The 14,633-nt window shown below is 41.4% G+C and overlaps 1 protein-coding gene across 7 annotated transcripts in view; it reads left to right on the forward strand.

The window, feature by feature from the left end:
* NCOA6 (nuclear receptor coactivator 6) overlaps nucleotides 1–14,633 on the forward strand; it is a 117,524-nt gene that overhangs the window by 64,566 nt on the left and 38,325 nt on the right. For 4 of the 7 annotated variants that reach the window (XM_050806976.1, XM_050806978.1, XM_050806983.1 and 1 more), the window contains 3 exons: nucleotides 6,590–6,718; nucleotides 7,418–8,302; nucleotides 10,970–11,116. In XM_050806976.1, the coding sequence (XP_050662933.1) occupies nucleotides 6,590–6,718; nucleotides 7,418–8,302; nucleotides 10,970–11,116 (1,161 nt within the window). Of the gene's footprint in view, nucleotides 1–2,711; nucleotides 2,800–6,589; nucleotides 6,719–7,417; nucleotides 8,303–10,969; nucleotides 11,117–14,633 lie in introns of all 7 variants that reach the window. The other 3 variants (XM_050806982.1, XM_050806980.1, XM_050806981.1) reach the window with 3 other exon arrangements.

The raw sequence follows: 14,633 nt of genomic DNA on the forward strand, positions 1-14,633 counted from the left end.
TTGGCCTCCCAAAGTGCTGGGATTATAGGCGTGAGCCACTGCGCCGGCCAAAAACCTGTTTCTTATCTCACGAGAGCTTTCTCTCGCTTTTTTTTTTTTTCTTGAGAAGGAGTCTCACTCTGTCACCCAGGCTGGAGTACAGTGGCATGATCTCAGCTCACTGTAGCCTCCACCTCCTGAGTTCAAGTGATCCTCTCACCTCAGCCTGGAGAGTGACTAGGATTACAGGCGGGTGCCACCACACCCGGCTAATTGGCTAATTTTTATATTTTTAATAGAGATGGGATTTCACCGTGTTGGCCAGACTGGTCTCGAACTCCTGCTCTCAGGTGATCCACCTGCCTAGACCTCACAAAGTGCTGGGATTACAGGTGTGAGCCACCACACCAAGCCCTCATGAGAGCTTTCTTAATTGTCTAACTACCATCTTTAAAAAACCAGGTGCAATTCCTCAGAAACAAATCCAGTTTCAATAGATAAACATTAGCCTAACTGTCCTCTCCAACTACAAAATACCTTAAAATACAACTTTTTTTTTTTTTTTTCGAGACAAAGTCTTGCTCTGTCACCAAAGCTGGAGTATAGTTGTGCGATCTCGGCTTATTGCAAGCTCTGCCTCCCAGGTTCAAGCAATTCTCTGCCTCACCCTCCCTAGCAGCTGGGATTACAGGTGCCCACCACCATGTCTGGCTAATTTTTGTATTTTTAGTAGTTTCACTGTCTTGGCCAGGCTGGTCTCGAACTCCTGACCTCAAGTGATCCACCCGCCTCAGTCTCCCAAAGTGCTGGGATTACAAGCGTGAGCCACCGTGCCCTGCCTATAACACTTAATATGTAGCTGGGCGGCCGGGCACGGTGACTCACGCCTGTAATCCCAGCACTTTGGGAGGCCGAGGCGGGCAGATCATGAGGTCAGGAGATCGAGACCATCCTAGCTAACACGGTGAAACTCTGTCTCTACTAAAAATACAAAAAATTAGCCGGGTGTGGTGGCGGGTGCCTGTATTCCCAGCTGCTTGGGAGACTGAGGCAGGAGAGTGGCGTGAACCCTGGAGGCGGAGCTTGCAGTGAGCCAAGATCAAGCCACTGCACTCCAGCCTGGGTGACAGAGCAAGACTCCGTGTCCAAAAAAAAAAAAAATGTAGCTGGGCTTGGAAGCAGAGGGGTGGGGAAAGAAAGTAGAGGAACTCCCTAGGGCCAAAAAAAAAAAAAAAAGTCAAAGGTGAATATTTAAACAGCAGTAAACAAATGAGATTCTGCAGGGTCTAAAGCATTTGGGTTTTAATGGCCGGGAAGGGATAAAAAATAAAGCCTTGGGTCAACATGAAGAAGCAAGTTAGAATTCAAAATTCCTCATGAAACCAGAATTTTCAGTGAAAGATAGATTAGGAAAATGTCACCCTCTGGCATAGGGAAATTAATGGGAAATTAATAGGAAATTTGTCTGTGTTTGCTGGGGCTGTAGACATGAGGTGGGAAAATGGGTGTTGTGGAATTGTCTTCTCTACCCTCTTGTATTTTGGACATTTAATATGTTAGTGAATACCCATTAACAGGCTAAGTCATTAACATTAGGTGGGTCTAGACTGGTGATAACTGTTGAAGCTGTGGAGGGGCATATTCTCAACCCTAGTCATTGCAGACTTCTAGTTAAAACCTGATATAAATGAGCTTATATTCTGAATTTATACAATTTAGGATTAGACTCGCTCCCTCCAGAATTTTAGGTAATAGGAATATCAAAGTATTAACAATTACAAGAATCATAAGAAAACAAGACACTATTAAAACATAAGGAGAGATGGGGGAACAGAACTTACAGAAATTAAAAAATAAAGTGAATAACTTATTCAGCAAATTAGAAATAGCTGGATTGAAAGGTGAATTTGAATAAATCACTTAGGATGCAGCAGAGAAAAAGAGATGGAAATATGAAAGAGGTCAAGAGACAAGAAGGATAAAATGATAAGGTTTAACATGTTTGAAAAGAGTTCCTGAATAAGATAAAGAAATTGAGGAGGGATGACAGTCAGAGAATGGCTAAAATTTTTCCAGAATGGATGAAAGACATAAGTCCTCAGATTCAGAAGCCCAGTAATCCTGAGCACTACAAAATAAAAATAAATCTACATCTAGACACAATATTGTAAAACTTCAGGGCCGGGCGCGGTGGCTCAAGCCTGTAATCCCAGCACTTTGGGAGGCTGAGATGGGGGGATCACAAGGTCAGGAGATCGAGACCATCCCGGCTAACCCGGTGAAACTCCGTCTCTACTAAAAAATACAAAAAACTAGCCAGGCGAGGTGGCGGGCGCCTGTAGTCCCACTACTCGGGAGGCTGAGGCAGGAGAATGGCGTGAACCCGAAAGGCGGAGCTTGCAGTGAGCTGAGATTCGGCCACTGCACTCCAGCCTGGGCGACAGAGTGAGACTCGTCTCAAAAACAAAACAAAACAAAAAAAACTTCAGAACATTGAAAAACAGAATGCTAAAAGCAACCCAAAAGAAAAGACCTATTATTTGCAAAGGAAAGACTATCAGCTTTCCTTGATTTCTCAACAGCAGCATTGGAGGCCAGGAAACATTGGAATAATTTTTTCAAAGTGCTGAGAAAATAATTGACCGCCTAGAATTTTAAACATAGCTATACTATCAAGAGTAGTATGAAATAAAGAGCTTTTCAAAGAGACTAAGAGAATTTACCATTAACAGACCCTTGCTAATTGAACTGCTCAAGGATGTACTTCAGGAAGAAGAAAATTGAACCTAAGATGGAAGAAATAAGATCTAAGAAGGAATGGTGAGCTAAATAATTGATAAGCATGGGGTAAATCTAAATAAGCCTTGACTTATTTAGTAATAATGATGATCATATATTGTCTTTAAACTTTAAGTGAGATATGTCTGTTGACATTTTAAAGATACCAGTAAAATAATGTGAATGGAATATATAACTTCTAAACTAGTAGTAGAGGATTAAAGAGGAAGACCATGATAAAAAAAAATTAATCCAGTAATATTCAGGAAAAATAGGAAGACAGCACAGAAAAAAAGGGTAAATAGAAATCATAAAATGACAAAATAAATAAAATTATACTAGTAATTAACAAGGTAAATGGATTATGAACACTGATAAAAAGGAAATGATTAATCAGAGTAGTATTCTCAGGTTTACCTATGTGCTGTTACAGGAAACACATAAAATATAAGGACTCAGAAGGTTCAAAGTTAGAAAGATAGAAAGATTAACAAGGTGACTATTAACCAAGAAAAGTATAAGAATAGTTTTATCAGATAAAACAGACATTAAAATAAAAAGCATCACTGAAGGTAAATAGGGCCACAATATAATGTAAAAGGAAAAATTCACCAGGAAGTTGCTAAACTCTTATGTACTTAACAACCTAGCCTCAAAACACTTAAGAATTGCATGTAAATAGCAAACCTTAGGGGAGATTTAACACACCTCTGTGAGTAATTGATGGCCAAGTTTGTAAAAAATTAGGATAAAGGAAAGCTTGAATAACAATATACCTTTTATATAATGGACATACATAGAAACCATGCAGTCAGCCGGGCATGGTAGCTCACGCCTATAATCCCAGCACTTTGGGAGGTCGACGCAGGCAGATCACGAGGTCAGGAGTTCAAGACAAGCCTGGCCAACATAGTGAAACCCCGTCTCTACTAAAAATACCAAAATTAGCCAGGCATGGTGGCGTGTGCCTATAGTCCCAACTACTTGGGAGGCTGAGGCAGGAGAATCGCTTGAACTTGGTAGGTGGAGGTTGTGGTGAGCCAAAATCGCACCACTGCTGTCCAGCCTGGGCAACAGAATGAGACTCCATCTCGAAGAAAAAACAAAAAAAAATAAAAGTGCAGTCATAATTCAAGAATTCTTAATATTCCCAAGCATAAATGGAAAATTTGTACAGACTGACCAGGGATTATTCCAAGAGCAAGTTTCAGTAAATACCACATATTAATATCACACAGATCCTGTTCTCTAACCGCAGTGCTGTTAGGTCAAGTCAGTGGCAAAAAAAAAAAACGCAACCAAAATATCCCATATTTTTGGAAATGTGGTAATGCATTATAAATACTTAGTGATTTAAAAAAGCAATCCTGATGGAAATTAGACAATATTTAGAATGGAATTATGAGAATAATATATACTGAAATTTGTGAGATGTGGCCAATACAACACTTGGAAGAAATTTTAAGCCTTTAGAAATTGGTATTAATGAAGAAAGAACACCAACTGAAAATTAACAAACTAAGTGTCTGACTTAAGAATTGAGCAGAGCAGTAAGTTATGAGGGAAGTTATACAGATAAGAACAGAGATAAGTAAAATATGAATCAAAAAAACAATGGAACAGCAAAACCAAAAGATTCTCCTGCCTCAGCCTCTTGAGTAGCTGGGATTACAGGCGCCCGCCACCTTGCCCGGCTAATTTTTGTATTTTTAGTAGAAATGGGGGTTTCACCATGTTGACCAGGCTGATCTCGTACCCCTGACCTCAAGTGATCCACCTGCCTCAGCCTCCCAAAGTGCTGGGATTACAGGCATGAGCCACCATCCCTGGCCCAAAAGATGTTTCTTTGAAAGGACAGCTAAAACTTATGAATATGGTAAGACCACCAAAGAAGAAAAGAGGGCACAAACAATGTAAAGAATGAAAAAAGTACAAATTTTAAAAGGTGAATATTATAGTATATGAGTTATGTATCATTTTTTTTAAAAGAATGGAAAAGATATTCCACAGTTAACTTTATACTAATAAATTTTAGTGTTGGCAAAATTATAATTTAATAAAAATTGACTTTTAATAAGGCATTGAAAACTTGAAAAGTCTATAACCATTTAAGAAATTGAAATAAAAATCTGTTTCCCTGTAAATCAATTAGTATGACCTATAGGCCCAGATGGTTTTACAGGAAAGTTTTATCAAACATTTAAAGAACAGATACACAGAGCACAGAAAAAGAAGAAAGATGCTTTCCCAGTCATTTTGAGGTTATTTTCACCTCGATGCCAAAAATCAAAGATGTCACAAAATCTGCCCTTCAAGCTAAATGTCATCATTTTCATTTTAGAATTTTTCATTGTTCTCTTATTCATACCTCAACATTCCTAAAAGTGTGCTTTGGCCTACTTAGTCCTGCAAGATGCTCCATGACAGAGAATTCTGTAGCCAAGGAAAGGAAAAGAGAATAAGTATAGGTGGTTATCACTTTTTTTCTTGAAGACAGGCTCTTACCCTGTTGCCTAGGCTGGAGAGCAGTGGCATGATCATAGCTCACTGCAGCCTCAAACTCCTGGGCTCAAGTGATCCTCCTGCCTCAGTGTCCTAAATAGCTAGGAATCCAGGCGCTTGCCACCACACTGGCTGATTTTTTTTATTTTTTGTAGAGATGGGATCTTGCTATGTTGCCCAGGCTGGTCTCAAACTCCTGGCCTCAAGCAGTCCTCCCACCTTGGCCTCCACAAGCTCTGGGATTACAGGCATGAGCTACCATGCCTGGCCTGTTCTCAGGAGCATGGATGATAAATTCTGAAAAGTTTAGCAGTATCAGAAATTTTCAGATGTGGAGAAAGAGGAGTTCTCAAACTGCTAGTTTGAGTATAAATTGGTATAACCAACTTTTGAGAGCAGTTTACCAATACCTAGTAAACTTAAAGATGCTTAGACTTTAAAACCTAGCAATTCTAAGTATATAGTGTAAAAACACTCTCATATATCCACAAGAATTCATGACAAATACACAACATTGCAAAATTATAAGAATAAAGGAAAAATAAAACCTTAGTATTCATCAGCAGAAGGGTGGATATATGGTTCTATACGATGGAGCCCTTGTAACAGTCAAGAGAGATGTGAATCTCCAAAAATAACATTAAGTGAAAAAGGAAGCCGATGAAGAATGCATATAGTAAGATGCCATTTATACAAAGATTAAAAGCATACAAAAAATGCTGTTTACCTACAGAAAAATTGCAGTTTACCTACAGATACAGAAAAGGTCAATAAACATGCACAGAACTGTTAACCCCAACTGCAGTAACAGGGAGGAGGTGGAATGGAAGGAGTAGGGGGCTTCTGCTGTATCTACATATATATCTGAAGGAGATAAGAGCAAATTTTTTAAATTTAAAAAAGGTAGATGATGGGTGTAGAAACTTCCAGGCCGGGTGCAGTAGCTCACGCCTGTGGTCCCAGCACTTTGGGAGGGCTGGGCTGGAGGATCGCTTGAGCCCAGGAATTCGAGACCAGCCTAGGCAACATAGCGACCCCATCTCTACAAAATATAGAACAATTAGCTGGACACAGTGGTGTGTGCCTGTGGTCCCAGTGACATGTGCCCATGGTCCCAGCTACTTGGGAGGCTGACTCGGAAGGATCACTTGGGCCCGGGAAGTCGAGGTGGCAGTGAGCTGTGATTGTGCCACTTGGCAGACTGGGCAACAGCTTGACCTGTCAAAAAAAAAAACAAATTTTCCATATCTTTTCATATTCTTGAAATAACTCATTAAAAAACAAAAATTGTGCAAATTCCAGTACTCTATTCTAGGGATCTTTTTTCTAGGAATAATAAGGATGAACAACCCTGCCACTGTTATGATACCCCCGGGTGGAAATGTGTCATCTTCCATGATGGCACCAGGCCACAATCCAGAGCTGCAGCCCAGGACTCCTCGCCCTGCTTCTCAGTCAGGTAATGACTTCCAATCTTTGAGGATGAAGAGTCTGAAACTTTCTGCACAGATCATTACAAAATTCAGTTATCTCTGATGCTGAATTTCTAATTTCGAAACTCACACTGTCACCTTCTTTACAAAATATGACCTGATTTCTTCAAGCTAAATGTCGTTATTTTCTTCTCAGAATTTCTCATTGTTTTCTTATCAGTTATACCCTAACTTTTCTAAAAGCGTGCCTTGGCCTGCGTAGTCCTGCAAGATGCTCATTACATAGAATTCTGTAGTCAAGTAAATTTGGTAAATGCATCATTCTTTACCCTCCCTCCTGGAGATTCAAAAGTCACATATTGGAGGCACTGAAAGCCCTACAGTGAAGAAACCCATCTAAGTTTGTTAGGTTCATTGTTTCCCAAACCTAAGTGTTTTGTTTTCTTATAACGCTAATTAACATAGTTCTCCAGAATATGATTTGGTAAATACTGCTCTCCATGTTTTACATTTTGCTTTTAATGTCCACTGCTGACCAAGCTCTTTTTAAGGCAGAATTCATCATCTTGGTATGTTGCTTCACACATAGAAGGTATTCACAAGCATTTATTTTATCAAATAGTAGCAGCAGATTTTACTCTGTGTATCCAGAATTACAAAGGCCACTGCTCTAGGATCTAGATTGCAGTAGGTTAATTATTGCTTTGTTGACTATCTTTAAACAGATGCAATGGATCCACTCCTCTCTGGGCTCCATATACAGCAGCAAAGTCATCCCTCAGGATCTTTAGCTCCCCCACACCACCCAATGCAGCCTGTCTCTGTGAATAGACAAATGAACCCAGCTAATTTTCCCCAGCTGCAGCAGCAGCAGCAGCAGCAGCAACAACAACAACAACAGCAGCAGCAGCAGCAGCAGCAACAGCAGCAACAACAGTTGCAGGCAAGACCCCCACAGCAACATCAGCAACAACAGCCACAGGGAATTCGACCCCAGTTTACTTCCCCAACTCAGGTGCCTGTTCCTCCAGGCTGGAACCAGCTGCCTTCTGGAGCCCTTCAACCTCCTCCAGCCCAGGGTTCTCTGGGCACAATGACTGCAAACCAAGGGTGGAAGAAGGCTCCCTTGCCTGGCCCAATGCAACAGCAACTCCAGGCAAGACCATCCTTAGCTACGGTACAGACGCCTTCCCACCCTCCCCCTCCATATCCCTTTGGCAGCCAGCAAGCCTCACAAGCCCACACAAACTTTCCTCAGATGAGCAACCCAGGCCAGTTCACAGCTCCTCAGATGAAGAGTTTGCAGGGAGGGCCCTCTAGGGTCCCAACTCCCCTGCAGCAGGCCCACCTCACCAACAAGTCTCCTGCCTCCTCACCCTCCTCCTTCCAGCAGGGATCCCCTGCATCCTCCCCAACGGTTAACCAAACTCAGCAGCAGATGGGACCAAGGCCACCTCAAAATAACCCACTTCCCCAGGGATTTCAGCAGCCTGTCAGCTCTCCGGGTCGGAATCCTATGGTTCAACAGGGAAATGTGCCACCTAACTTCATGGTGATGCAGCAGCAACCACCAAACCAGGGGCCACAGAGTTTACATCCAGGCCTAGGAGGTGAGGAACACTGTAGCTATTTGTGTTGGTAAATTTGCTGGAGCTAGATCTTAGTAGAACTTCAGTTTTTAGAGTTAATGGAGGGAGTGAAATAAGGATGTAATTATTTGGTTTTGTGGATATGGTGGTGACACTTGATATAACTTAGTTAACTTGATACATTATGCAGCATCTTACTAGTTAAATTTAAGCTAGCTCTCTGAACTGAAATTCAGGTAAAAGTCAACGTAGAGATGTTCATTTTGTTTTTCAAATTATTTTTGCTTGATCTTTTACTAGTAAATTAAAATGTCCAGAAGAAAAATGCATTTTGTTAACAATTTAAACTTCTGAGTTGCTGAAAAATTAAGATTATGCAATAGAGCAGAAATAAAAAGAACAGGGTCTCATTGAAGAAAAGGCCCTTTTAGTCACCAATTTTTATAATCCTAGTTAATAAAATAGTAAGCATGGTACTTGTTAAGTTTGATTAAAGTATTAAAGGGGAATAAGTTCAGAAATCATTGACTTTTATAGTTTTATAATGCCAATGCCTGCTCCTTAGAGAGGGAATTCCACCAGTTATACCTAAAGGAGATTTATTTATTTATTTTGTAAGGTGCCTCTTGTATGAAGAAAAAGCAATGGAGCTTAATGTGTGAGAGGTAAAACGATTACAGTAAAACTTATCCATCTCCATGTTTATTATTTATTCTTATTAATCATTGATCTAGTGCACATGAATGTGCTTGGAGCTTTTCAGTAAGGTATAGAGTATCAGTAATACTGTCATCTGATAAACATACCCCCCACCAAAAGACACCCATTGCCTATCCAGAAAAAAAGTCCTTGCATCTTTAGTGCAACATAGCAAAGGCATGTTCCCATGGTTTCTGGTGAAGTTAAGTTGCTCATCAGCCTTTCACTCTCTTGTAATTAATTTTGCTGACATGCAGGCTCTAATATTTGAATCGTAAGAAGTTCTTAGAAAAGGCCGGGCGCGGTGGCTCACGCCTGTAATCCCAGCACTTTGGGAGGCCGAGGCAGGCGGATCACAAGGTCAGGAGATCGAGACCATCCTGGCTAAAACGGTGAAACCCCGTCTCTACTACAAATACAAAAAAATTAGCCGGGCGCGGTGGCGGGCGCCTGTAGTCCCAGCTACTCGGGAGGCTGAGGCAGGAGAATGGCAGGAACCTGGGAGGCAGAGCTTGCAGTGAGCCGAGATCGCGCCACTGCACTCCAGCCTGGGGGACAGAGCGAGACTCCGTCTCAAAAAAAAAAAAAAAAAAAAAGTTCTTAGAAAATGCAAGAATGTTTCAGCTCCAAATTTCACTGTTCTGGGAATCTAGCCCCGGATCAGTGGAAGCTGGGTAGTCCCTCCTGCAAATGTGATTACTGATATAATTACAGTGGGACCATGCAAGTGGGACTTGTCACTGTTAAAGAAAGGACAAATGCATATTTGTCTACAAAGAGTTTTTCAGGACATTGAAAATTTGGCCCTTAAAAAAATAAATGGCTGGGCGCAGCGGCTCATGCCTGTAATCCCAGCACTTTGGGAGGCCGAGGCGGGTGAATCACCTGAGGTCAGGAGTTCGAGACCAGCCTAGCCAACATGGTGAAACCCCATCTCGACTAAAAATACAAAAATTAGCCGGGTGTGGTGGTGCACACCTATAATCCCAGCTACTCGGGAGGCTGGGGCAGGGAGAATTGCTTGCACCTGGGAGGAGGAGGTTGCAGTGAGCCGAGATTGTGCCACCACACTCCAGCCTGGGCAACAGAGCGAGACTCTGCCTCAAAAAATAAAAATAAAAGTAAATAAATAAATGAATGAATATAATAAATTTTTAAGTGAGTTTAGGTCTTGATGCTTTCATAGAGCAGATGATATGCTCACCTAGGTGATCTGGCCACATCAAGGCCTGTGTTGTAAATGATAAGTGGGTTCTGAGATTCTCGTTATTACAAATTTTCTAAAATTAGCCCTTCCAAAAAGGAACTGATACTTGAGAAAGATTCCATTAGAGTATGGTTTTTGGTACCAAAGCTGTCAGAATCACAGCAAACCTTATGAGAGGAAAGCATAATGATTTAATATAGCATCACTTTGAAGCTCCCATGAACTGTTTCCAATCTGTCTCTTCCAAAGAGACAAGCGCAATATTGGGGGGAAATTTTCTGCAAAGGAGATTGTCATCAGTTTCCCTCAAAGGAAAAACAATCACCAATCTATCCTTAATATCAGGACCCATCTCTTTGTTTTATACTATTTCACATCAATTTGTTTGAAATGAGAGAATTTAGCATATTCCTTTGGTGCCTGTGTTAAAATATGTAAAGTTTTGGGGTCCATTGTTAATTACAGAGAAAAGTGAGCCCTCAAACCTTGCTGTGGCGTGGCCTCAGATCACATTTAGGGAGCAGATTGCCATCTTTTCCTTGGCATGTTCTAAGTGTAAATTTTTTAGTATTTATTTTTCATTTTGACAATGCCTCATATAAGAGATTGTGTTGATTTTTTTAACCATCTTTCCCAACCTTATTATTAAAGATCCTACCAGTGTGACAGAGAGAGCTAAGCCAGTGGAGACTTCATGCAGCTCATCCTTCCTTATTCATTCCATATCTAAGCAAGAGTATAAATTTGCTAGGTAACTGCCTTACTCATTGTTTTCTATTAAGGAATGCCTAAACGCCTCCCACCTGGCTTCTCAGCAGGACAGGCCAATCCGAATTTTATGCAAGGTCAGGTGCCTTCGACCACAGCAACCACCCCTGGGAATTCAGGAGCCCCTCAGCTGCAAGCAAATCAAAATGTTCAGCATGCAGGTTTGTTTTCTGTGATTTGTTCAGCCAGCATTTATTAAGCATTGTGTGGTAGACTTGATAGACAACAGGAGTATACAGATAAATAGTAAGTCTTGGTCTCTCCCCTTAATTTCAAGCCCAAAATAATTATTCTTTCAGGGCAGTAACTTTTGTCAATATATCAAAAGTCGGTAAAATGTCACAGGAACTCAGAAACATCTAAAAGGAGATGGAACTTGAGTTAGAGCAGGAATCAGCAGTTTGTTTTTTTTTTTCTCTGAAGGGGCAGATAGTAAATATTTTTGGCTTTTCAGGTTATATAGTCTCTTGTTGGAGCTACTCAACTTTGTTATGATACCACAGAAAGTAGCCATAGACAATACATAAACAAACGAGCATGGCAGCATTCCAAGCACTTGTTTATTTACAAACCAGCAGAGGGCCATAGTTTGCTGACCCCTGAGTTAGAGCTTGCTCAGGTAGTAAAAGGGAAAAAGGCATTTCTGGCAAATGAGAACCACATACACAAAGGCATGGAGGCATGTTTGGACAACTGCAACTTTTTACATTTCTACATGATACATGTTAAGCTTTGTTTATGCTTAGTGTCTGAATTCTGGTTTACAGTGTGATATTTTTCAAACTTCTTCAGTTCAGATTTAATACCAACAGTGTACTACAAAAAGAAGAAATTTTGGAGAGGAAATAAGATACAGGGGAATGGCTAAAAAGTATTTGCAAAGCAGTAATGTATAAGCTCAAACTTCATGTTTCCGGTTGCTTAAGGACCACATGACCCTTTCTTGTTGAAGCAGTTTGGACTGAGGTAGTGCAACTAGTTTCTGAATTCTCATCCCCACTGGAGTTAATTTAGTAATGTGACTCCAACTTTAATTGTAAATCACTAAGGAATGAGACAAAAATCTGACTTTTACAAAAAAAGTCCACACTATTTCTGGCAGGGAAACGGAAGGGTAGTGCAAACTGCTTAAATTTCCCTATCTGCTAAAGCAAAACTTCATTCCTGAGTTACATGAATTCTTGTTTTTTTTTGTTTGTTTGTTTTGTTTTGTTTTTTGAGATGGAGACTCGCTCTGTCGCCGAGGTTGGAGTGCAGTGGCACGATCTCAGTTCACTGCAGCCTCCACCTCCCGGGTTCAGGCAATTCTCTGCCTCAGCCTCCCGAGTAGCTGGGATTACAGGCACTGGCCACCACGCCTGGCTAATTTTTGTATTTTTAGTAGAGACGGGATTTCACCATGTTGGCCAGGCTGGTCTTGAACTCCTGACCTCATGATCCACCCACCTCGGCCTCCCAGAGTGCTGGGATTACAGGTATGAGCCACCGTCTGGCGAATTCATTTTTTTTATAGAAAGTTTTAAAACAGGCAGGGTGCGGTGGCTCACGCCTATAATCCCAGCACTTTGAGAGGCTGAGGCAGGCGGATCACTTGAGATCGTAAGTTTGAGACCATCCTGGCCAACGTGGTGAAACCCTGTCTCTACTAAAAATACAAAAAAATTAGCCAGGCGTGGTAGTGCACACTTGTAATCCCAGCTACTTAAGAGGCTGAGATGGAGGATCGCTTGAACCTGGGAGGCAGAGGTTGCAGTGAGCTGAGATCACGCCACTGCACTCCAGCCTGGGCAACAGAGAGAGACTCCATCTAAAAAAAAAAGTAAGTTTTAAAACAATGACAAAATCATTTCTCATTGTTGCACCCTATCACAGCTATTTTGTGTTTTTATATAGTACCTTCCACGTGTACATTTTTTTGTTTGTTTTCTTTTGTTTTTGGTTTTTGGTTTTGTTTTTGTTTTTTGAGATGGAGTTTTGCTCTTGTGCCCAAGCTGAAGTGCAATGGTGCAGTCTCGGCTCACTGCAGCCTCTGCCTCCCAGGTTCAAGCGTTTTTCTGTTTCAGCTTCCCAAGTAGCTGGGATTACATGCCCCACTAATTTTTTAATTTTTAGTAGAGATGGGGTGTCACCATGTTGGCCAGGCTAGTCTAGAACTCCTGACCTCAGGTGATCCACCCACCTCGGCCTTCTAAAGTGCTGGGATTACAGGCCACTGTGCCTGGCCCACATGTATGTGTTTTAATTTCCCCATCCTATCTAAAGTAGCTCTACTCCTGTCTCTTACTTTCTCTTCTCTTACCCTACTTTCTCTTGTTAGCTTTTACCGCTTCCTGAAAAAATACTTGTCTGTTTGTTAATTGTGTCTCTTGCCAGTTAGACTGTAGGCTCCAAGGATGCAGGGATTTGGTCTGTCTTATTTATTGATGTTACCTCAGCACCAAAGTGCCTTCCACATATTAGGTACTTAATGAATAATTGTCAGTTGAGTGAATATACACAGTATATTTAGTGTATACAAGCATATACAGTGGTCATGGAGTTCCACTTCAAGTTTATAAGGCTGGTTTAGAAAATCTTCCTTGGAGTTCAGGAAAAGTCTGGATAGTGTGAACAAGGTAGTTTGTCCCCTGCCTTCATAGTTGGAGCATGGACTGGCTTCATAACTTCATTATAGGGAACTTTCTAGTCCCCATTTAAAGATGAAAAATAAGGCCAAGTGTGGTGGCTCATGCCTGTAATCCCAGCACTTTGGGAGGCCGAGGCGGGTGGATCACCTGAGGTCAGGAGTTCGAGACCAGCCTGACCAACATGGTGAAACCCTGTCTCTACTAAAAATACAAAAGTTAGCCGGGCGTGCTGTTGTGCACCTGTAGTTTCAGCTACTGGGGAGGCTGAGGCATGAAAATCACTTGAACCCAGGAGGTGGAGGTTGCAATGAGCTGAGGTTGCACCAGAGCGAGATTGTGTCTCAAAAACAAAACAACAGAAAAAGTGAAAAATAAAAGGGATAAAATAAACTACAAAGTTATGCAATTAAACGGGGAGATAATGCAAGTAGCTATAGGAAAATCCCAAAGACCCAGTAAATAAATAAGCACTACAGCAAGGCGGGTAGCAACTTTTGTCTAAATTGGAAATAGCTGAGAAGACTAGGACATGTGCCACATGATTCACCAGGGACTGTGCAGGATTTGCAGCTTCCAGATGGGTCATCTAGTCAGTTGGCTCCCACCAGAGGCTCAGCTTCCAGATCAAGATTAACTACTTTTTACCACATCAGGGCAGAGGAAACCTGTCCTTGGTGTTCTTTTCTTTGAAGTGCAGCATCCAGATATCACACACATAGCCTTTGAGAGTCATTATTACTACAGTTTTCCAAGAAGCATTTTTAAATGTCCTCATCATTGTTGAGGTTTTCCTAAGAGGACACTTCACATTCTTTGTTTCTCTGGCTCATTTATAGCAGAGTTATTTCACTAGCCTATAGTGCTTTTTAAATTTAATTTAATTTAACTTTTGAGACAGGGTTTCTCTCTGTCACCAGGCTGGAGTGCAATGGCGTGATCTTTGCTCACTTCGACCTCCACCTCCCAGGCTCAAGCAATTTGCCTACCTCAGCCTCCCAAAGTGCTGGAATTATAGGCATGAACCACCCGAGCCCCGCCACTACAAGTCATT

Source organism: Macaca thibetana, chromosome 10, assembly GCF_024542745.1.
Source record: "Macaca thibetana thibetana isolate TM-01 chromosome 10, ASM2454274v1, whole genome shotgun sequence".
Taxonomy (NCBI): Eukaryota; Metazoa; Chordata; class Mammalia; order Primates; family Cercopithecidae; genus Macaca; species Macaca thibetana.